This window comes from Ochotona princeps, chromosome 5, assembly GCF_030435755.1.
Source record: "Ochotona princeps isolate mOchPri1 chromosome 5, mOchPri1.hap1, whole genome shotgun sequence".
Taxonomy (NCBI): Eukaryota; Metazoa; Chordata; class Mammalia; order Lagomorpha; family Ochotonidae; genus Ochotona; species Ochotona princeps.
Window position 1 is genome coordinate 3,367,431 of NC_080836.1, and position 22,772 is coordinate 3,390,202.

Consider the following 22,772-nt stretch of genomic DNA (forward strand, 5'->3'; position numbering starts at 1 on the left):
AAGCAGCACCAATGACTCGACATCCTGATCTGGCCTCAGCATCTCCTCTCTTGCTGTGGGAAGTTGTGTGCTGATTACGACTATGACATACATGTAATGACCATAGAAAATAAGGCATTGCCATCACAGTTGTGCAACTTTCAGTCTTCTGCCTAGGACACAGTTGTACAATGTCTGACTGTTGAAATTTCAGATGAGTTCAATACAGAAAGGAATGGAGATGCTCTGAGGCATGGGGCTCTCTCCTACAGGTATGAGGGATGAATACTGGAGAAACCAAGGAAAGAACAATATAATGGAGACATCTGTGGACCATGGGACAAGTCTGCTTTGAAACAATTCTAAAGGAGTCTGTCTCCTTGGGCGCCGTTTCTAAATGAAGAGAAAAACTCAGAAGTCACAAATGGCATAGTTGAAAATGGTCACCTAGCCCATGCTGATTTCAAAAAGTAGCAATTTTACATGCAGGAAGTGTTTTTCTTCTCCTTCAGCTCCCCCTCCCCAGATGGATGGGGCAGATGCTGATGATGCTCAACAGTGTGCAGCTCCTCTGAGGGCAAGGGGCACGGCTGAGATCGGAGGGCAAGCAGAGGCAGCACATAGCAGGCAGGACATGGAACCTGGACTGTCAACTATCATAGCCGCCTCAAGAGCTGGATCAGGCTTGGCGTGGAAGGGACTTCCCATCCTCTTGCTCCTCTTTTCTGTTACACATTCTTGACCTTACTGCTGGGGAATATGGCAAAGAATGGTTCTGAAATCAAATTGTAGACAGGTTCATAGCTGTTAGTAGCAAAGGCGACAGAGGGAAAAGATAAATAGTTTTTGAAAGAGAGAGTGAGTTCCGACCTGCTCACTCCTCCCCTACATGTTTGCAACATCCAGGGATTGGAGAAGTCCAAAGCCAGGAACCAGAGACTCCATCCTGTTCTCTCTCAGGAGTGACAATATCTCTTCTACTATAGCCATCACTGTTCTCCTCTAGTGAGTACTTCAGCAGGGTGCTGGAAGTAAGAGCAGAGATGGAGCATGAATCCAGGCACTGGGGCATGGTGCTGTGGGCGTACTAGTCAGTGGATACTTCTACTCCTCCTCCTCTGGCTCAGCATGACTCAAGAAGGAAGAAGGGAGGAAAAAAGAAAGAGAGAAAGAAAGAGAGAGAGAGAGAGAGAGAGAGAGAGAGAGAAAGAGAAAGTCCCCTATATGCTGACTCACTGTTCGAACACCTACAAGAGACTGAGCTGGATTAGGACCAAAAGCCAGGAAGCAGGAGCTAGGAACTCCTCACAGGTCCTGCCTGTTACAGAACATTGCAGAAAGCTGCGGTGGAGCATCCAGATGCTCTGATGAGGGAATCCCACTGCTTAGGCTACCACTCAGAATAGGACAGAACCCCCTCCATTTTTGCACACATGATGTTGGATGCTGGAGCAGCCGGAAGAGGCTACACTAGGCAAAGGTTGGCATTGCGTAGCCCTTCAAGGAAACAACTGTGTCTGTCCAGATGTGTTCATGTGAACCAACCGACTGCATGTCTTTGAGTGTGACTGCTTGGAACCTAAAGGAGACAAATATTAGGGATGAGAACTATGAGGTGGCTGCTTTTGGGGTTTGATTTTATGATAAAACACATATTTACAATGTTAGCAACAGCTCAGGTGTTCTCCCGGCCCATCCATTAGAAGCAGCTCAAACACATGGCTCCAGTGGGCACATGTGATCACTCCTTAATTCCTGTAACTTCCCAGTGCAGAAGTTTACTGTGGCTGTTCACGGGTATTTTTAGTTTCATTTCCCTAATGCTTATGCAGCATAGAATGGTCTTCCTCTCCTTGCTTCTATTGCGTACACACTTCACATCCTGAATTCCAGGCTTTTCATCCACTCCCCACCCCTTATCACTGAACACACCTTCAGTAACACACCTTGAACACACATGAACACACCTTCATGTGTGACTCATAATCCTTTACCATGCCCTAACCTCTAAGCAAAACTGTGTAGCAAGCTTCCGTATACACTCACTTGCAGTTTTTTTCACCTTCTAGTTTTTTCTCTTTCCTCTTCTCTGACCTTCCATGGCCCACCTTCCACCTGGAAATGAAAACATGTCTTCAGTCCTCCAGGGAGGCACCTGGCTAGTTTCTCCAAGTCTTTGTTCACACACGGACACTTGCTGAAAATTTTCACTACGCTCACTCACACCCCTTCCACACAAACCCTGTGTCCTTGTTAACCTTGTGCCTTCTTCCAGGCTCTCACAGGCGCCGGGCTCTGGCTCACTTCTAGCAGGTTTCATGGTGCAACAAGGTCATTCCACATGCATCCTTTTCTAAAACAATCCCAAATTCTTGGCATGTGGCTGGTCTGGCCAATGGTTTATGCAACGAACGAGTGTAGATTTGATCTCTAACGCTCCCTAGAAATGCTCCCACTCCCCGCTCCTCCCTTGCTGTCATCTCCTAATCCTCTTGGCACACAGCACTGTATCCTTCACACAGGAAGACAATCTTGGAGGTATCTCTGGACCTTTAAGACCTTGCAGCTGAATGTGGAATGATCCTGAAATCAAGGCCTGCTCCAGGTGTCCTTTATATCATCTGTCAGAATGCAGAATAAAAAATGGCTTTTATACGTTTGATTGTTGCTGTTTTCCAGGGCAATGTCACGTTTTCCTGCTCTGAAGCACCCATCGTTCCCATCACGTTTGTCAACTCAAGCAGCAGTTACTTGCTGCTGCCCGGCACCCCGCGACTCAATGGGCTCTCAGTGAGTTTCCAGTTTAGAACGTGGAACGAGGACGGGGTGCTTCTGTCCACGGAGCTGTCCGAGGGCTCAGGGACCCTGCTGCTGAGCCTGGAGGGTGGCATCCTGAGGCTCCTCCTCCAGAAAACCACTGAGCACATCACAGAGATCCTCACAGGTAAGTGTGCTGATGCCAGCCAATATGACTTCTTCATTCTAGTTCAGAAAGAAGGTTCTGGAAAAGGTTCATGGAAAAGCCCAGTGTCTGCACATCTATTACAAGTCTGTAGAGGCACCATTTTTGTTCTTATTAGAAAAGAAAAGCAGATTTAAAATCATCTGTATGAACTTTAGCTGATGCTTTGATTTCCTTACACCCTCAGCATCCTCATCGGAGATGTGGGAACAAGAATTCTTGGCTGAGAGTGTTCAGTGTAGGCCAGGTCACTGACAGCGCGTCTGCTTTGTACACACTCTGCAGACGGGATCAGAACTCACTGAATTCTCGCCACACTAACTCTTTAGATGAGGAAGTGAAGCCACAGAAATGACTTCACAATCACATGTACCTGAGAGATGGAGCTGGGATTCCAGCAAGAACATGTCCAACTGCAACGTTAGGCTCCCCCTTGAGTCACTTTACCAGTGATATTTATTTTTTACAACTCTTAATTTTATTTCAAGAAAAATGTTGAGTGTTAACAATGTGTTTTAGGGATTGCCATGTCACAGCGAGCCACACCACAGCATGTGACACAACACAGGCGATCCCCAGCAGTTCTGCTTCAGCTCCAGCTCTGTGCTCAGGAGCCCGGGCACACAGCAGGAGCCGGCCCACATGCTCGGGCCCATGCCACCCACAGAGGCTTCAGCTTTGCCCAGTACTGTCCACCGTGGCCACTGGTGGAAGGAACAGGAAGCTGCAGTCCCTCTCTCTCTCTCTCTCTCTCTCTCTCTCTCTCTCCCCCTCTCTCAAGCTCTGCATTTCAAATAAGAAAATAAATCTGTACAGATTCAGATATACACTTAAAATGTGTATTTAAATGTATGTCTTGAAGGAATTAATGGTATAATTATATATATGTAAGTAGTAATGTAAATGGCATCTACAGATGGCAAAGCATTTTTTAAGAGTTTTTTGGTATATTTACCTCTTTATTTAGAAGGTAGAGTAACAAAGAAAGAAAAAAGTATGTCCTGTATATCCTGTATATCAGTGTATCCTGATTCACTTGGCAAACAGCCACAACTGAAGGTGAGCCAATTTAAAGTCAGCAACAAGAATTCATTCAGATGTCCTACACCGATGGCAGGGGCTCACGTATGTAGGGACATCTTCTGTTGTCTTCTCAGACTCGTTAGTGGGGGGCTCTATGGAAAGTAGAGCAACTGGGATTCCAAGAGGGGTTCTGACATGAGATGCCTGTTGCAAGCTGCAGTTTAGCTTGCTGTGCCACAACATTAGTGCCTAAAGTATTTTAAGCTGGTTGGTTCATTTTGCTTTTAATGATCCGCAATGGGTGGCACTTGGGAAGTGCTGATGTTTATTGCAGTGTGTTCCAGGCATCTGTGTCATGCCAGGTTCCCCACCAGGGCCCAAGGCCTGGTGATCAGCGCACAGATCCTTGGAGATCCCTTCAGATCCCCCCTGCTGCACACCCTGGGTCACCATCTATCATGGGGGACATGAGTGCATGAGGTTTCTGTAATTTAAGTGTCTATCTTTTCCTCCTGGACTATGAGTTTTATTATCAAGCAGATGAAAGGAAATTGACATAGAAAAAGAAAAATAACATGTGACTTAATAGTGAAGGTGTATCTGGACGATGGAATAGCCTAACATGTCAATAAGGGAGTCACATGGCATGTGGGACTTCTGACACCTGCTGAAAGGCCCGGAGTTGGGAATTAGACAAGTTTGAAGTTACCCTGCCTTGTGTCCTGAGGCCCTGGTAAAACTGATCAGGTTTGGTCCATGCAGATAGGAGTGTATTGGATACCGATAGCTATGTAATGTATGTGTGGAGACCTTTTGTCCCAGTTTCTGTGGGAAAGGTGTGCGCGAGCCACTTAGCTATGTGACTCTCACTCAGAATCTCTCTAGGGGTTGAAGCAGAAATAGTAACGGGGCTTCCTGAGGGGAAGCTCCTCTTCTGAGATGACTCAAGTGACCTTTGGACTCCCTGTGACATCCGCTGCCAGTCTTTCCTTCATGGCCTCTGGCGGCCTGGAGAAGGTGACAGAGAGCATCCCACAGGAACACTGCATCCCTTCCAACCCTGCTGCCGGAGGCAATGTCTCGGCACTCTCCTGCCACTGGTCATTCTAAGTGGAGGACGAAGCCCACTCTGCTCAAGTTGACATGATTGTGAGCAGGCGTGAATGACGTCACAGGTGGATCACTCTGTCATCTTAGAGACTGCCCGTTTAGGAACCTTTCTAAACAAGTGTGGGAAGATGTTTGCCATTGCGGTCAAGACTTGCTCTGAGATGATGACATCAGCATGCCCGGGTTTGAGACTAGCTCTATTCCTAAGTCCGTATTCCTGCTTGCTGCACAGCCTGGAAGCCAGCAGGTGGAGGCTTAAGGAGTCAGGTGTGTCCCACACAACTGGGGAAACCAGATCTACCTCCTCACACTCGGCTGTTGTGAGCATTGCAAAGTGAACCAGTGCATTGGGAACCTTCTGTCACTCTGTCATTGAAATAAAGTTAATAAGCAGGATTCTGATGGCCATTGAAGGAGAGAGAGTAATAGGTTTCTAATTCACAGCGATCTAGAGCAGTTAACAAATTCCCTTTCCTTTCATTCAGACTTAAGACCTACAGCTAGAAGGTGCTTCATTCTAAGAAGTCATAAAAGCTGCAAATGAATTTGTGCACTGGGGAGAATTTTATAAAATGTATTAGATTTCCAGTAATGGTGGTGAGTGAATCACTTAGAATTATAACATTTTTCATGTTCAGAGTTATAAAAGTTAAGCCTCCACCCTCCTTATTTAAAGAAGAAAAATGTGAGCTGGCACAGGGCTATTTCTCTCTAATTAGCAAGATGTTTGAGCTCAGAGAATGCAGGCCCCAGGGCAAAAATGCAGTTTTAATATAGCACAGAGCCTGGTGGTTCTTTGCTGCAGAGACTCCAGGTGCTGCCTGTATTATTAAGCACATAGAATTCCATTAATATACATTAATCACTGAGTGATAAGGTGGTACGTGTTGCGACATTTCCGAGCCACTGAAGGGGAAAGAAATTATCAGTTATTTCAGACCTGTCCATCAAAAGCTGAAGCAGGTAACGGGAAGTTTTAAAATTCTTTGCCTTGAGATTCTGAAATCTGTCTCAAAAGCCTCTTGTATAATTTTCTCTTCCAGTGGAATTTCCTGCATTTGGGGAGATATTTAATTTCTCATTGATTCACACAAGCTGACAAGGGTTTTACTTACCTGGGAGAGTAGAAGAAAACAAACAAAAAAAGCAAATGAAATCTGTTTCTATTTTTGGCAGATGATTGGCAGAGAGAGAGAAAGAGGGAGAGAAAGTAATTGAGAGAGCTTCCTCCCACTGATTCGGTCCCCATACGGTCGATAATCAGGCCATAGCCATGTTGGGCGCAGGAGTGAGGAACTTCATCTGAGTCTCCCAAGAGAATGGCAGGAGCCTAAGTACTTGGGTCAATATCTGCTGCTTTCCCAGGGCTATTATTAGGGATCTGGACCAGAACCAGAACGCATGCTCCAGTAGTGGCTGCCAGTATTTGTATCACAAGAAATTCTCTGTTTTTTTTTTTTACTTTATTTTTTGTTAAACTTCTGATGATATTTACATACTTGATCAGGGTGGAGATGACTGAGAGTTAAGGAGTAGTGGGTGTGATCATTGTATCTAAATTTTCTATTTCTTCTTCCTGTATCTGGAGGGAAGGGGGCAGATATTGAAGAAGTCATTCCCAGCCTCCCAACATCCCTGGTACCCAGAGATGAGGAGTGGTTACCCAATATCAATCCGAGGTCTCCATATGGTTCATGCTCCAAGGGTTCTGCCCAGGTGATTTTGACAGTTTAAAATGTTGTTGATCTTGCTGGTCCAAGGATGAGGAACCCCTTCCAGTACCCATTGGCTGACATACTTGATCTCTGAGTCTCCATTCACCCAGATATTTGAGGCCATTGTTTGGCTGCGGTAGTTATCCAGTTAGTTCCATCCTCCTTCCTCTGCTATGGTACTAGATGTTCTCTGCAAGACCCAGTGGGCTGCCATATCGTCCGTGTACATCAGGGCAGCTGTCCACTGCTCTGTCTTTTCCACTGAGGAGGACCTGTTCTAGCAGGCAGACCCAAAGGCCTGAGCCAGGTGCCCTGGGCCCTGCCACAGGTGCCCACAGACCCAGTGCCCACCATGCAGGTGGGCCAAAGAACCCAGTTCAGGAAACCTGGACCCATCCAGCCCCTCTTGCACCCCATCTGGTTCTCAGATCTGCCAGTAGATATTATGAACTGGTCCAGCCTAGACTGACTCACATGTATGCTGCAGGGTACTATAACCTCACCTAAAAGGACTGCATCTTGACAAAGGAGTTCCACAAGTTTCTCTATCAGGTCTTCTCCCAGTGGAAGAAGCCACACATACCAGTGGTTCTTGGCCCAGGATGACTTTGTCCAATTCCTGTCCAGCCAAGAAGAGTGTCCTTGCCCTATCAGCCCACACCCATTCTGGTTCTTATTGTTGGGTGTTATAGCCCAGCCACACCTGTTCTATGCCCAGACATGGCTTTAGTGTGGTTAGCGGGAGTCAAGACTTAGCTAAGCACATTCTACACCCACAATGACTCTCAGGAGCACAGTGGGTGTTGGTGTCTGACCCACTCTGATGCTTCCCAGACTCAGTTCACACTCATGCTGAGGAAGACTGCACCCATGTCCATTCCAGCTCACTGCCTCCATTCTGGTTCTTACACTCACCAGTAGGAACCCCAGCCCAACCAGGGCATCCCTTTCGCTCTCACCAGGCCTGTGTCCAGCCACAGGTCTTGCATGTGCCAGTGGAGATGGCAGTTCCACAGGGGTGAGCCCGTCCAGCACCCACAGATTTTGCCCAGACCTGATTCTCTTGTGTGATGGTTAGTTTGTGAAAATAAGTTAGACAAACATCACCCATTCTGTTCTGACTCTGTGATCTATCCCTGCCAGGTAGGCCCCTAGCCCTCTTTAGTGTGTGCCAATGAATGATATTTTGTGATGGTTAATGCTAACTGTCCCAGCTCAGATCTTCCACATGTGCTGATACTTAGGTTTGACCCTTAAAGGTCATCCCACCCCACCCCCACCAAACTGCTCGGGCATAGCACCCTTGCGTATTTGCATGTACAGTGGCCTTGTTTATGGAAGTACCTCAGGAGTAATTTCTCACCTAGATATAAGCCCTCAGGTCTGCTCCTGCCTCCACTTTTAGCATCCGCTATACCATTTGTAAACCCACATCCCCAAGTCTCCAGAACATGCTGCCAGGTGGTCCCTGGGCTTCACTGAGTGCCACTGGCACCCCAGATGCCCATTTAATGGGCCAGGAGAGTTCCCTGGGCAGGCCCAACGCAGGGGCCTCCCCTCTCGCTCACATTTCTGAGCAAACATATTTTCAATGCACTTGGAATTATATTGATTTAATAAAAGATACTCCCCACATTAACAGTGAAAAAAATAATGACATTTTCTTCAAAAAATTTCAAGAATCACTAGGGCTTTCCTTGACATTTATACATTACATAAAACAACCTGGCTTCACATTTGATTCATGGGTCAGGCAATCCACACACTCAAAGACACATACATGAGACCAGTTCAGTTGTTCCTGACAGCTTGGATCCGAATCTCAAGTCAGGTCCCACGGAAAGGACAACACAGGGATGCCTGGAACCTCCTCTGTGCTTCCAGAGCTGCATACCCTGTGCAAGGTTTACTTTTAATAAGAGGGGAGGGAGATCTGGGAGGGATGTAAACAGCTTTAAAATGGAAAGCATGTGAATTTAGTCATTCTAGGGATGAGGTTTCTCGAACAGAAAGAATGAAAGTGTATTTTTGAACCATGGGATGTTCATCCTCTGGCTGCTCATTTGAATGCCCAAGTTCATGGCCTTTGCATTGATCCTGCTGTATGCAGTCAGTTGTATTAATAACTCAAATACAAAGAGATCCTGCTTGAGAAAGAAGGCCTATGGTCAAAAGTACAGTAGGTTATCAAGAGAAATTGGCTACTCAGTATCTAAAATCAGGCTTTCCAAAGCATATTTCTCAGTAACCTTATTCTGGAGTGCAATAGTTCATCATCCCTGTGACTAAGTGTCAACACAGCCACTCACGAAGGATGTTATTACAGTTTATGAATTCAGAGGCTCAGGGCCAAGACCGTGCAGTCCTGTCACCACGTGTCTGATGAACACAGTGGATGGGGAAGTCCCTACAGAGAAGAACCACCTGGAAATCCAGGCAGCCAAGCTCCTGGGTACAAACTGTCATCTGTGTCTGTGTGATCTCGCCCCATAGAACCTCCATAATCTAATCGTGGGGATACACACTGACAACCTTACCAAACTGCTTCCCTTGCCCCAGCACACCATGATGTTGTGTTTCCACCTTCTCAGCACCATTAACTTGTGACTTTGGGAACTAAATGTCTGCATGAGCTGGGGAACTGCATCATGTTGAGACAACAGCATTGGGTTAGATGTGTCTTACGCACAGTGAAGAGTTCATTTCCATTCTAGGCATTTGGTCTACCTCAACAAAAACTGTCTTTCTAGAATATGTTCTCGTAACATTCTGTATTGTATATGATGCATGTCTATTGACATAAACTCCATCCAAAATTATTTACTGATTGTCTATCACATACTCTTTCCAGATTTTTTTTTCTGGCAACCACTGCAGATTCCTCAATAGGATTATTATCAGATTAGGACTGCTAACTGCCAGTAGGTCTGTCTCAGTAGGACTCTCTCTTTTGCCCAGGATCTATCTCTACTTTGCATTGCTATCTGCATTCTACTTACACCTGGTGCTCCTCTCATCTTGTAGAAACATGGGCCAGGCCATGGAACTGGGAACACCAAGAGATTTGCTTTCAGGGATCAGCTTTGGTAAAGCTTAAATAAAAAGAAATATTGGGAGATTTCACTTTCTTTTATCTTAGCCTCTTGGTCTATGACTTTTTCTCATTGAGGACCATGTGCTATGAGAATTCCTCTCACAACAGCCATGTGTTCACGAAGATCACTCAACTCTAGAGATGTCCATTGGCTAACAGACGCCATGTTCTGTTCTACCAGAGAAAGCTGACTTCCACTTTAATAAATCATAAAGATATTACAATAATAATGATGGACATTTTCTATTCCAATAGCAATAACTAAAACAGAAAACAAAACACTTCACAAATGTAAAGGAAAATACCCTTCTTAGGAGTATCTGGGTCATAATGTCATGAATGACATGTGAAATGTTAAATAATCTAGGAAAAAAGTAACACCACAATAATTGTTTTGAAATTGATCTGACACTTCAAATACTGCTTTTATTTTCAGATGGGAGAAGAAAAGGCACTAAGAATTGGGATAAAGAGGTATAGGACTTCAGCCTAACTTGCATGTTTCTGCTGGAACGGCAACTCCCACTCAAGAGAAATGCTAGGAGTGGACTAACACCTTTTGCAGCATGGGTGTGCTCCACGCAGAGGAATAAAATGAATAATCTTGCTCTGTTAAAGCTCACAGTAGTGAATTATGAGTCAATTGTACATGTGAGAAAAGGCTTTATATTTCAAAATCTTAAAATCACACTAGGATACACGAAAACTTCAAAAGGCTTGCTAAAAATGGAATTTATCTTATTGCAAATTGTTCTGAAAATCATGTGTATTTTACATATATGAATGTTAATTCTCCAGGAACTGTGTGTGTGTGTGTACTTCATCCTTGGTTGCGGAATTATAAGGATCTGCAGTTATCAGAATGTGTGTGTATAGAGAGTTATACTTATTAATATTGCCTTATATGTAGAGGAGACAATGAAGAGATATAATAACGACGTTGGAATATGGGACCAAGTTTCACAAAGATGAAGGTTTGTATAGGTTTATGTCCCTGCATAAAGTAAGTGAGCAACTAGGCAAGCTACATGGCACAGAGAAAACATATTCTTAATTAGAAGATTTTCTATCCCGAGTTTCCCAGTTACATACATCATACTGCCTTGGTGTCACTAGCGTCAGCAAACCATGATGGGGACTTAAAAAGGAGGAAGCCATACTTTCAAAACACTGGATCAACACAAGGGTTTGATGTTGAAAAGAGAAGAAAGACTCAAAGCTAAGAGATCTCAACCTGACATCTGGGCATGCTTAATTAATTTATTATTATTTTTAAATATTTGTTTCATCTCAAAGTCAGAATTAGAGAGAGAATGAGACAGACAGAAGGGTCCTCAATCCGCTTTTTCACTCTCCTAGTGGTGCAATGACTGGAGCTGAACCAATCTGAAGCCAGGAGTCAGGAGCCTCCTCTGGATCTCACACACAGGTGCAGGAACCCTAGGCCACAAGCAGGAAGCTAGACAGGAGGTAGAGCAGCTGGGACACAAATCAATGCCCATATGGGATCCCGACGCATGCAAGGCGAAGACGTTAGCTAGTAGGCTATCACCCTGGGCCTGCACATCTATTTTCTTACAAGTTGAAGACAGAGAGGCTAAAATCTCATTACCTGGGACAGAACAGCAGCCTTGAACAAAGACAAAGATGAGCCAGGAATTCATCAGCTGCCTAGGCTGCGGCTTTGCTATTGAGGCTAATGGCCATTTCAATCCATCCACTTTATTTCAAGAAGCAAGTCACGTGATTAATCTCACACCTTCAACTACCTTGTAATTTGTCAGCATTTGCATAATTTTTTAATGTTAAATGTGGAGAAGGAATTCAAAAAACACCTATTAAGTTAGCCATTATGTCACCCATTAGTTTTCTACACTTGGCAAACTGCTGTGACTATCTTTAATATTTTTGTTAGTTGTAAATGTGATAAGAAGATAATTAATCTTGCGGCAGCAGTCTTGTTAGAAACAGATTTTGTTATTTTGCACCGGGTGATCAAAATTCCCAAAGCAGGTCATTTCCCTAATTTTCAGTCTTTTATTTCCCCTTTACAGCACCATGAAAACCATCATATGAGAGCATTCCCAAAATTTCATGGGAAATGAAATTAGAAGATAAATTCACACAGGGGCATAAAACTTTTGGAATCTATGCAGTGTTTTCCCACAATACACATCTCCAATGAAACTTGATGAATGCTCTTCTCCATGGATTTTAGAGTATCTTTGCAACAAATCACAAAGCTCGGTGTTTTGATGTAATTCTAAGTACTTCTTGAAGTTCCTTTTCATGTGTCAGGCTGTTAGGGATTTCTAAACAAAATACTGCAGGTAAACTGCCTGTAATAACAAAATTACTTTCTCAAGGTTCTGGAGGATTGAAGTCTAATGTGAAAATGTTGGCAGTGTTATTGTTTTCTGACACCTATCTGCCTTACGGCTGGCTGTCTTCTCTGGATGCCCTCTCTTCTTCCCTTTCATTATGTCCCTGTCTTAATATCCTCTTTTCCTATGAGGAGTGTGTCTTTTTAACCTAGATACCTTCTTCTCTGTAATACGACCATACTTTTAGATAATGGATGTTAGGACCTCAGCCCATGAATTCAGAGGGCATTCATCTGACAGCTATGTCTATTGGCCATCTTCCTGTGTCACTGACTGCCTTGTGCCTTTCTCTCTACCACATGGTAAGGAACTACTCCAACAAAACCTGATTACCTGCTGTACCTGTGCATGTATTCAAGGCTCAGTATGACACCTGCTTTCCACAGGCCCTCAGTGACTACAATCAATCCTTTGAATCCACAGGTTCCCCATCTATGAATCTCCATCTGGATCAACCGGTTGTTTAAATTTCATCTGTATTGAAAAGGTATAGGCTTATTTACATGTTGTTTTTCTAAAAAGGCAGAATGACCATTTATACAGAATGTACATTGTGTTAGGCATTATAACTAATCCAGACTTTTACCAACTACTGTATTGCTTTACGTAAGGAACTTGAGCACCCACAAAATTTCAGCCGTGGGAGTTCTTAAGTATCCTGTAATTGTCTCTAAAGTGGGTAGGGACAACTCTATTTTTCTGCTTGCGTTAGTGATGGACTGAATGAATGAAGCAGTGCAGCTCACGTCCAAATCTCTCTCTCTCTCAAGACTGTAATTTTGACAATTAAGCAAAATTAGAAGTGCCTTTTTAACAAGTGTCGATTTTATGACAGATGCATCGTGTGCTGCAGAATGTGCCAAACACACGGATGAGCTCTTCCGATGGCAAGCACTGATGCCTGAAAAGTCAGTGAGGTTTCCAGAGGTGGACAGGTCCCAGAGAGCTAAGTGCTCACCATCGGTAATTCTGGCAGTCAGAGGTGGACAGCTACAGCCCTGCAGCTAACTGGGCTGTCCCCCAAACACTTTCTTGTCTGTGAAGCAGCTAGCAGCTATCTGTAAACAAGCTGGCAGCAGGTCCAGTAAACATGATGAGTCTGTCAACGTCATCCTCTGCTTCGGTGAAGTCATCATTGCGTCCTTTGTGCTCTAGCTAACACAATACTGGTGAGAAACTCCCATTACTGGTCACAATAGTCAAGGGGCTGTGACTCACAGACTAAGCAGTTTGAGTTTCAGAAGATGACACCTGTGAAGAGGTCTTCTACTTTATAAGAAACTGAGAAATGAAATTACCCAAGCTTTACAGTATCAAAAAAAATAAGATGTTTACCAAAATGATGTTTTGGGAATCTAGAGAATGATAATGGAAATAATCTTATTTCTTAACTCACTCCACTTTCCCCACTCTTTACTCAAAAACATGAACTGAAGGAGCTAGTTTTTATTTTTATTACCATTACAGAATAACCTGCCAGTTGTGCCTGGCATTGCTTCCTTGCTCGTTCGGTGTCTACACTGCAGTTCTGTCATGTAATTCACGTTCTGTCAGTTTAGTTCAGGACGTTTATGCACAATGTTCATAGACCAATGTCATGTTCCAATCTTGGGCTGGAGGCACTATCCCCAGGAATGCAGAGGCCCTGCTGGGAGGGCCAGGAGAGAGCATTTATGGCAGGAGAACATGGCTTGTGAGTTGGGAAATCTTGAAGAAGAGGCAATAGGCTCAATGAGAAAAGGGAGGGTTCCTAGGGATGTAAACTACCCAGCTTGGCTTTGAGGACCAGAAAACTTTAAGCACAGACAATGGAAGAAGATACTCCAGGAAGCGAGGAGAAAGGAGAGAAAACAACAACAGCAAAAACAAACAGAAAAACAACAAACTCAGAGGTGGAAAACTCCGTGGGAGCTACAGACACCTGTGTCAGAGAGGCCCACCCAGCAGGGTTGGGGAAGAGAGGCAGCATTTTCATCAGAGACCTGCAAGTCAAGTGTGCGTCTTGAAGGGAATCAGAACACACACGTCTGAAGCTCTGAGCTCGGTGCTCAGCACACAGATTACTGAGCTCACCTTCACACCTGTATCAGGGAGACTTTTACTTCAACCCAACCACACAAGCACCAATTATTGTCTCATGGATGGCAATCCCAGATGTTGTTCTGTTCATATGCTAAGTATTCTCAGGTCCAGATTGCCTTGAAGTTGTAACTGGAATTAGCAAGTAGGACAGGTTCAGCTTGTGATTTGTGGCAAAGGCACATGAGAGGGCCCTGAGCTCACACTCAGTAGAGGAAACGGCTGATCTGATAGTCAGACAGGGAACATTTGGAAAGGAAAAGGTGCTGCCTGTTAAAGCAAATGGAGACAAGAAGCCCTGACTGAGACTACACCCCAGCAACTTGCAAAGTGGAAAGTGGGATTAGATAAATTATTAATTGATACTACATGACAGTACATAATACAACCTTAGGGAACAGTTCAGAGCTTGTTACAGGAATTTAGAGAAAATGCTAGGCTCTAGTCTAACTTAGAACATTCTGCTACATTCCTTTCCTAATTATCAACTCATTCACTTGTTCATTCCTTCATTTAGAACTTCAATATGCCCTGCGCTGTGCTAGTAGTGGTGTTAGAAAGAGATCACTCATTCTTTGCCCAGACAATTTAGGGGAGAATATGTTAGGACACATATTAGTACTGGAGCACTGGGAGGTGGATTTGGTTAGTGGGGGAACTGGAAGAACAGGCTATAGGGAAACAGACTATTATTTGGAGAATTAAAATGTTCATGTATTTAATAATTGATCCCCCAAATCATATGTTAAACGCTTAGTGGCATAACTCAATCCAGTTACAGTCTTTGAAGCGAGAGACTGGGAACGTGATGGGATTGGTTGGGTAGCTTTGCAGGAAGGGAACTCACAGTGACTGAAAGTGGTGTCACTGCCTCTGTTTCCTAGTTTGCCATGCAGTGTTTCCTCTGCCCACATGTTGCCATTCCCAGCTCCTACCTCATCAGAGCCCCTGAACATTGGGGCTCCTTGATCTCAGGCAGAAATAGTCCTGCTTCCTAAGCAGTTTCTTTCAGGTGTTCTAAGCGACTCACAGCTGACTAAGCTGGCAACAGAGGCTGGGAGTGGGAAATCCCTGAGTTCCTGTGCTTCCTCAGAGACAAATGGATAGGCTAGTGCAGCTGGAGTGGGAAATCTGTACAGGAGCATGAGTTGGAGAGCACAGATTAGGGATTCATTGAAAGAAGAAAGAATCTCCATGCTAAGCAGTATTAGTTCTGTTCTCTACACACCATCACTGGTGTGGTGTTTTCTATAAGGTTGATAGAAAAAATAATTGCTCTTTAAGACACTTTAATGTAGCCAGGATTGCTGTGGCAGCAAAAGTCAGAAGGTTTGAAAGGGAGAGAGGCCAGTGTAGATATTCCCAACTACACGGATAAGAAGTAGAATAAAATGCAGAATGTTTGAAGGAATATAGGAATTCAATCCACCTTCTGGTGGAGAATGGTTAACAGACTTTGATGACTGTTTAACAAGTATACAAGAAAAAAAATAATTCAGGTTCCACATGGTAGCATAATGGTTTCTGTAACGTAGTATGTTCTTTTGCAATGTGATTGACATTTTAAGACTACCTTATCCAATCATTTACATAATATGTGCTTTAGTCACACAAGAATCAACACCACCGTTGAACTATTAAGGGCAGGTATGGCAAAGACATGGGAAAACAGCTGAATTGGGTTTTCGAAGGAAGGTAAAACCCAGACGTGGTCAAGCCAGTCAGTTATATTTCTTTTGCACAGATGAGTAAGCAGGTTTATTAAGGTTAAGAATCTTGTCTAACCGCCTAGAAATTACAAGTGGCAGGGCCCTAGGACCCTAAACAAAGGAGTATTGTGTGAATCACACATCACGGAACCATGTAACTCGTTATTTCCAGGGTTGGAGAAAGAATCTCGGGAACTATGCCCTGGCTGGGCAGTACCTCACCGTACGCTGTGTGGGCAGTACCTCACCGTACGCTGTGTGGGCAATACCTCACCGTACGCTGTGTATACAGCGCATGGACACATGATGGGACAGAGGTTGCCATCTAATATCGGTAGACTCGGAGGGAGTCTGTATTCTTCTTGGTCTCTGTGCAGTGTTCCATACCCCTGCCCAGGTCGCCTAATCACTCTGTAACTTTAAGGGAGAAGGTCAAGAGAGGAAGTGATCCCTGTAAGCTTTGTAGAAGGCTGCCCAGGAAGGCAGTTGTATGTTCCGTGGCTCACCTTGGAGAAGACGGCTGGTTTCTCTGATTCACTCATGGTAGAACGGAGGCCACGAATCAGGAAGGTGTGAGACTGTGCCGCATAAAATGATGGCCTGAGGTGGAGTGGCAATGGGCGCTGTAATGGTCACTCCTGGCTCACCCCACGGGCACTGTTTACAGTAACCAATGGTTACAACCTGGACCCTGAACCGTTGAAGCCACACGTCATAGACAGGTGCCTAGCACACCCGTGGAGCATGCGCAGACCATCCCCAGAGCATGCGCAGAGCAAGAAGCTCTCTTCCACCCACTTTCCTGCCCCTCATGTGCGGGACATAAAACCTCGGCGCCATGTTTGCTGGGTGTCTGTTTGGTTCCTTCTGTCATCACGCCGGGTGGAAGTGGCCCGTCAGCCTCTTCTCTACTAAACTTTGCCTGGACTAAGAGTCTCTCAAGTGTGTCTGAGCTGCCCCAATGTCGAACAGCAGGTAGGAGAGAGCCAGAGGCCTTGCTCTGAGGGACCTTCCAAAGCCTTCGGTTCGAAGACCCAGGACGCCGAGAACCAGAGTTTAGAATCTGCTGTTCTGAGGCTGAGCAGATATAACGGGATTTTGTTCTTTGCCTCCCTGAGTTCAGAAATTTCATGTTTATCTTCGTTGAAGTGTCTTCTCAGAAGCAGACCCTTCTTTTCAGCCTGAGCCCTTAAACCACACAATGAATGCTGTCCCAGAGGACAGCCAGCCGCCTAATTTTTACCCCCTGCTGCGTATCCCCTTCAAGGTGTTCCTCATCTGGAAGGTTTCCCTTTCTTGTTCTCCATGCTAAAAAAAAATAGAATTCTGTTCTCTGCCAGCTCTCTGCCTGGGGGAGGCTTGGCAGAAAGCAGTCGTTAGGTTTGGTGCTGCGTGACTTTTGAACCCCCAGTATCACACCCTGGAGCCTTGCTCCTTGCAGCACTGAGGAGGTTCTCCAGGGGTGTTGTCCTGGATGCACTAATGCAGGCAAGTGGAAGAGAATGGCCCATTTGTAAAAACAAAATGAAACAAAACAACCCAAACAAAAAAAGAGCAGCCAGTGCCTCTTGCCGCTCTCTCTCTCTTTTTTTAAAATCAAGTGGTTCTGAACTCTGGCTGCACAGCTCAAACTCTTAAGAACCTTGGCACCTTTTAAGGACTGAGACCAGCCCTGGAAATCCGAGTTAGAGTGTGTGATGTGGAGCCAAAGGACCTGTGCTGTCATTACTCCCCTTGGGGTTCCTGCATCCAGAAGTATGTCCTGCAGTTTCTTCTCCAAAGACCAAAGGTTTGCATTCAGTCTACTCTGGTGAACCAAGGGCCAAATGAAAACGAAAAGATCCGAAAGCTAGAAAGAAAGGGAAGACAACCAACCAGTGGTACACACTATGACGGCAATTGAGAGAGATGTGTCGTAATTCTGAGACTCATCCATTGGTGCTGTCACCTCTTCTCCTGGGCCAGTTTCCCTCACAAAATCCCTGATTCAGAGACTTCTGATTAGTGCACACCCCTGTGCTGTGTGATCTTCCTTGCTGTACTCTGGCACCTAGCAGGGCTTGGGTCCTTGGGGACTAATTGGTCCTAGTTTATTGAGTTATTGACTCTCTTCCAGTCTAAAGAGTCTGAAGCTTTCCTGGCACTCCCCTTTAACTGGCTACAGCTGGCAGTGTCCCTGCAGGTAGTTACATGGCCCCCACCAGGATGCAGCAGAATCTTGCTCATCAGTGGTGTTCCCACAGCCAGGACCTGCATGCCGCCTTGCCTGCAGACTGCTGCCCACAGGAGATGGTGGGGCTAACTTCTGTGTGCTGACCTGTGGCTTAGCAGATGTTCAGGGCTGCAATGGAGTCTGACCCTAAGGCTGCTCCCACTTCTGTGATGCTCTGAGCAGATAGGGTACAGCCATGCTGGGGGCAGAGCAGCTGGGCCCGGGCCTGCTGTTACATTTACTGGGCAGATTCTCCAGCTGTTCAGACGGTCATGGGCACGAGCTCTGCCTTTACTCCTGCGAGAGGCCTCAGAAAGGGCTCTGCGTCTTAACACCTTCCTCCCAGCTGGTTGCTTCTGGACTCTCCTCCATTCGCTCACACAGCTGGTCTGTTTTACCTCCGCAAGTACCTCTCCATCTCTCCCTCACACTGCCCATTTCTGCTGCTGCTTTGGCTGAGCCTCTCTCATCCTGCCTCTGGGAGCTTTTGTAGCAAAGGTCCCCAAGATCTCTGTCCCTAGCCTGGACCCTTCCAAGATCCTATCCCCTGCTCTGTGGGCCCAGAATTATTCACATGCACATCAAGCCAGGCCGTTCAATGTCAAAGAACCCTCATTAACTCCCACGTCGTAAGAAAGACACCTTATTTTTACTGATTTTACATATAGTGATTATATATTTATTTAAATATATAATGAATGGTATATAAAGATAGTACATATTTAGACAGGGAGATTTACAGAGATAAAAGACAGAGAGAAGGACCTCCCATGCACTGTTATATTCTCCAAATGGCTGCAGCATTGAGCCAATCCAAAGCTAGGAGCCAGAGGACCCCTCAGGTGTCTCACGTGGGTGCAGGATCCCAAGGACTTGGCCATCCCCCACAGCTTTCTCATGCCACAAGCAGGGAGCTGGATGGGAAGTAGAGCAGCCAGGACACAAACTGTTACTTGTACTGGATACTGGTGCTTAAAGATAGGTGGGGAGGCTGAATAGTTCATTGGGCCAAGGCAGCATGCCCACAGCATCTGTTTTTGTATTTGTTTTTAATTCCTAACCGTGCATTAGAAACACACAGATTTTTTTTTTAAATGCAAATAGCTGCAGATAGTTAAAGTGTCATCCCTAGAGATGCTAGTGGGATTCATTTGGATAAAAACATTCCTCAGACTTATTTGTTTAAGGAAATGACTGTAAGCTGTCCACCATGGGCAGCCCCTGGGTGATTAGAGCCACTTCCTACCTGCCCCCTGCCAGGCCTGTTTTACACTCTTGACATTTGAACCCCCCACATGGGCCTCCTGTTTTCTGCAGTTCTCATCCAATTTGTGGCAAATTCCTGAGCATTTTAAAAATATGCCTAGTAGAAGACATCACTGGGCTCTCACATAGTTAATGGACCCGCTTTCTCCCCGGCTCATCGTGGTTCCTCCATCAAGAACTGCACCAAGCCATTGGTATTCATTTTGAGTTTTGTTTCGTTTTCCTTTTTGCCTTCTTTTCTGCATATATGCATCGATTGAATCCTTAATATAGGACATGCTTTTTAGTAAGTATGGTTACATAACATGTCCTTGAATGTCAAATATACACTTATTTTACATGTATATGATTTTTCCTTCTTGAGTTTAAAGCAAGCATATCACTAGTGGGCTATTAATTTTCTTTCTTTTTTACATATAATTTATTTATTTTTGGAAAGGCAGATTTAAAGAGAGAAAGAGACAAAAAGATTTTTTTTCTGTCCACGATTTACTCCCCATGTGGCTACAATGGCTGGAGCTGACCTGACCTGAAGCCAGGAGCCAGGAGCTTCTTCCAGGTCTCCCACATGGGTGTAGGGTCCCAAGGCTGTGGGCCGTCCTTGACTGCTTTTCCAGGTCACAAGCAGGGAGCTGGATGGGAAGTGAAACAGTAAGAACACAAACCAGGGCCCGTATGGGACCCTAGCGTGTTCAAGCAGAGGATTTTAGCCACTAGGCTATTGCGCTGCATCCTGGATCGCTCATTTTCAAAAGCAAAAACAAGGAAGGAAAAAAGGCTGGGCTGGAAGTCAGAGAGTGACAGAAAGACAGACAACTGAGTTTGTGAAGTGAAGGGAGATGACCCTTTGTAAGTGCTGGGAGCCAAGACAGGAGGGGTTTGAGTCCAAGAATGCATGTGACCAGAGCAGGTAGGGGTGAAAGGACCCTGACTGTTTCCAGACCTTGGAGAATCGGTCATGTCTACACCTGCTCTTCCTGTTTCTTTTGCAGGCAGCAGCTTGAATGATGGCCTGTGGCATGCGGTCAGCATCAGCGCCAGAAGGAGCCGCGTCACTCTCACTCTGGATAATGACGCAGCATCCCCGACTCAAGACACTGCCCCGGTGCAGGTCTATTCTGGAAGTAGTTACTACTTTGGAGGTAAATTCTCCAAACTTTGAGACTGAAAACAGTATGGGGAGGGAGCAATTTAGGGTTCAATCACTTCACTCTGACGGGTCTCATTCTGTCCGTTTGTTTTGGCTACAAATACACATCTGTTCACGTCTGCATACACACGTGTACATACACACCGGAAATAGTGTGAAGCAAAATATCTCGCAGCCATGCTAATATAAATGAGTTAGGACAGGGCTCGGAAAAGGAAGCGCTCCATCTGCACGGGTTGGGATTATGGGATTATGTAACACAGCCAGAGAAAGTTTTGGCAGCTATGGTCAGTCTCTGTGATGACGTAAGGAAGAGAAACTCAAGTGGGAACTTGGAGAAAACGCACCAGCTGCCAGCAGGCTTGCACGAGTGGACTTGGGAAGCAGCCCGCTGAGCCTCCTCCAGCACTCCCCCAGCCTTGGCTTTCTCAGCCCCTCTCCTCTGCTCACATGCCTACAGGCCGTGCCCATGGCTTGGAGCCTTTGGGATGGAGAGAGATCAGAGGGCCAGGAACTTGGTGCTCTCCAGGGAGAAGTCAGTTCAGATTCTGCCCTCTCCTGTGTTAGAGGAATCCTGGGAATCTTCCTAAGGACAAGCCTGGGTGACAATTAGGATGAAAACCGTATGATGTGTACTTCAAAGAGTTCATGGAAAGTGGAATTGCAAGTTTGGTGGAGTGAAAAAATAAAATTGAAACCCACGCATGGTTTGATCATGATATACATTTTTTTACAATTAAAAGAAAGTTAATGATTTTTAAATAGCATTTTATTTTCCATTTTATCTCTTCATTTTATTGACTTGAAAAGCAGTGAAACCGAGCTAGAGAGACATAGATGGTGATCTCCCACCTGCTGGTTCACTCCCTGAAATGCCTGAGGCACTCGGGGCTGGCCATGCCAAAGCCAAGAGCCCGGAGCACATCTCAGGACTCCTGGGTCTGTCTCAGGGAACAAACTGCATACCTGTCCTCTCTTAGAGTGCACAGGAGCAGGAACCTGGGGTCACAAGTCCTCCAGGATTCAAGCCCTGGCACTCTGATGTGGCACGTGGGCATCCCAAGTAAAGTCCTGGACATTGATGCAAATGCCCACCCCTCCATTCACCTTCTGAAACATTTGCATGTGTCTGGGCATCTGTTACTTTGTGCGTGTATGTATAACTGTCTATATACATTTATATATATATATATATGTATAAACATTTTAATTCAAATTCATATATGGTATGCTAATCAATGGTTTGTATTATCCACACAATCTCTGAAGAGGGACAATGGGTATCTGACCTTGAACAAGACACTTAAACAATTTTATCTGGGACTGAGTGGGAGAAGTGGATACTCAGAACCACCGGGAGAGGGGGATCAAGGCTAAGACATAGATGCTGGTGCTGGCCACATGCAGGGGATGATCAGAGTGCCTTCAGCCTTTAGAGGCTGCCCATCTTCCCCATTCAGAAAGACAAAAGCAGTGTTATGGAAAAAGTATGCATTGTAGTCATTCAGATAGATTACTCAAGTTTGTTTTTATCCCTGATGTCCATAAACTTGTAAATTCTGGAAGGGATTTTTACATAGGGGTAGTACATGAGTCCATGCAGGGATTTCCTAGCAGGGAGGTTGTGTAGAGCAAAGCTTTGCTGGTCTGATTTTAGGGTGAGGAAGAGCTTCAATCCTTAACCTTCAATCTTCCCCACCTGTGTAGAGGCCACAACTACTTTCACAGCTGCAACACCATCTTCTGTAAAGGTGATGTGGATCTTACTTTAATTCATGGGACACCTTTGTGTGGTAGGTATTATTCCAGTTTCATAGATAGCAAGCAAGGCTGGTGTCTGCTGCAGTGAGGTTATCATTGCATGTCTCTGGAGCAAGTGAGGAACAGTGAACAAAAATCCACAACCCAATCTGAGAAAGGGGTTTCTGAGAAAGATTTTATTAAAAAATAGTTATGATGCAATTCATATTTGCCATCTCTAAAGGTAAAGATAATTTCACTCGCCCAGATGGAGTAGTGTCCCTCGAGGTGTGGTTGAAGGGGCACTGGGCTCAGTTGCTGAAAATCCATCCACACACTTCCCACATAG

General features: G+C 45.1%; 1 protein-coding gene across 1 annotated transcript in view; it reads left to right on the plus strand.

The window, feature by feature from the left end:
• Positions 1-22,772, plus strand: part of LOC101521841 (contactin-associated protein-like 5) — a 415,974-nt gene that overhangs the window by 193,674 nt on the left and 199,528 nt on the right. Inside the window, exons 8-9 of the mRNA XM_058664165.1 lie at positions 2,659-2,923; positions 20,526-20,675. Of these exons, the coding sequence (XP_058520148.1) occupies positions 2,659-2,923; positions 20,526-20,675 (415 nt within the window). The remainder of the gene's footprint in view (positions 1-2,658; positions 2,924-20,525; positions 20,676-22,772) is intronic.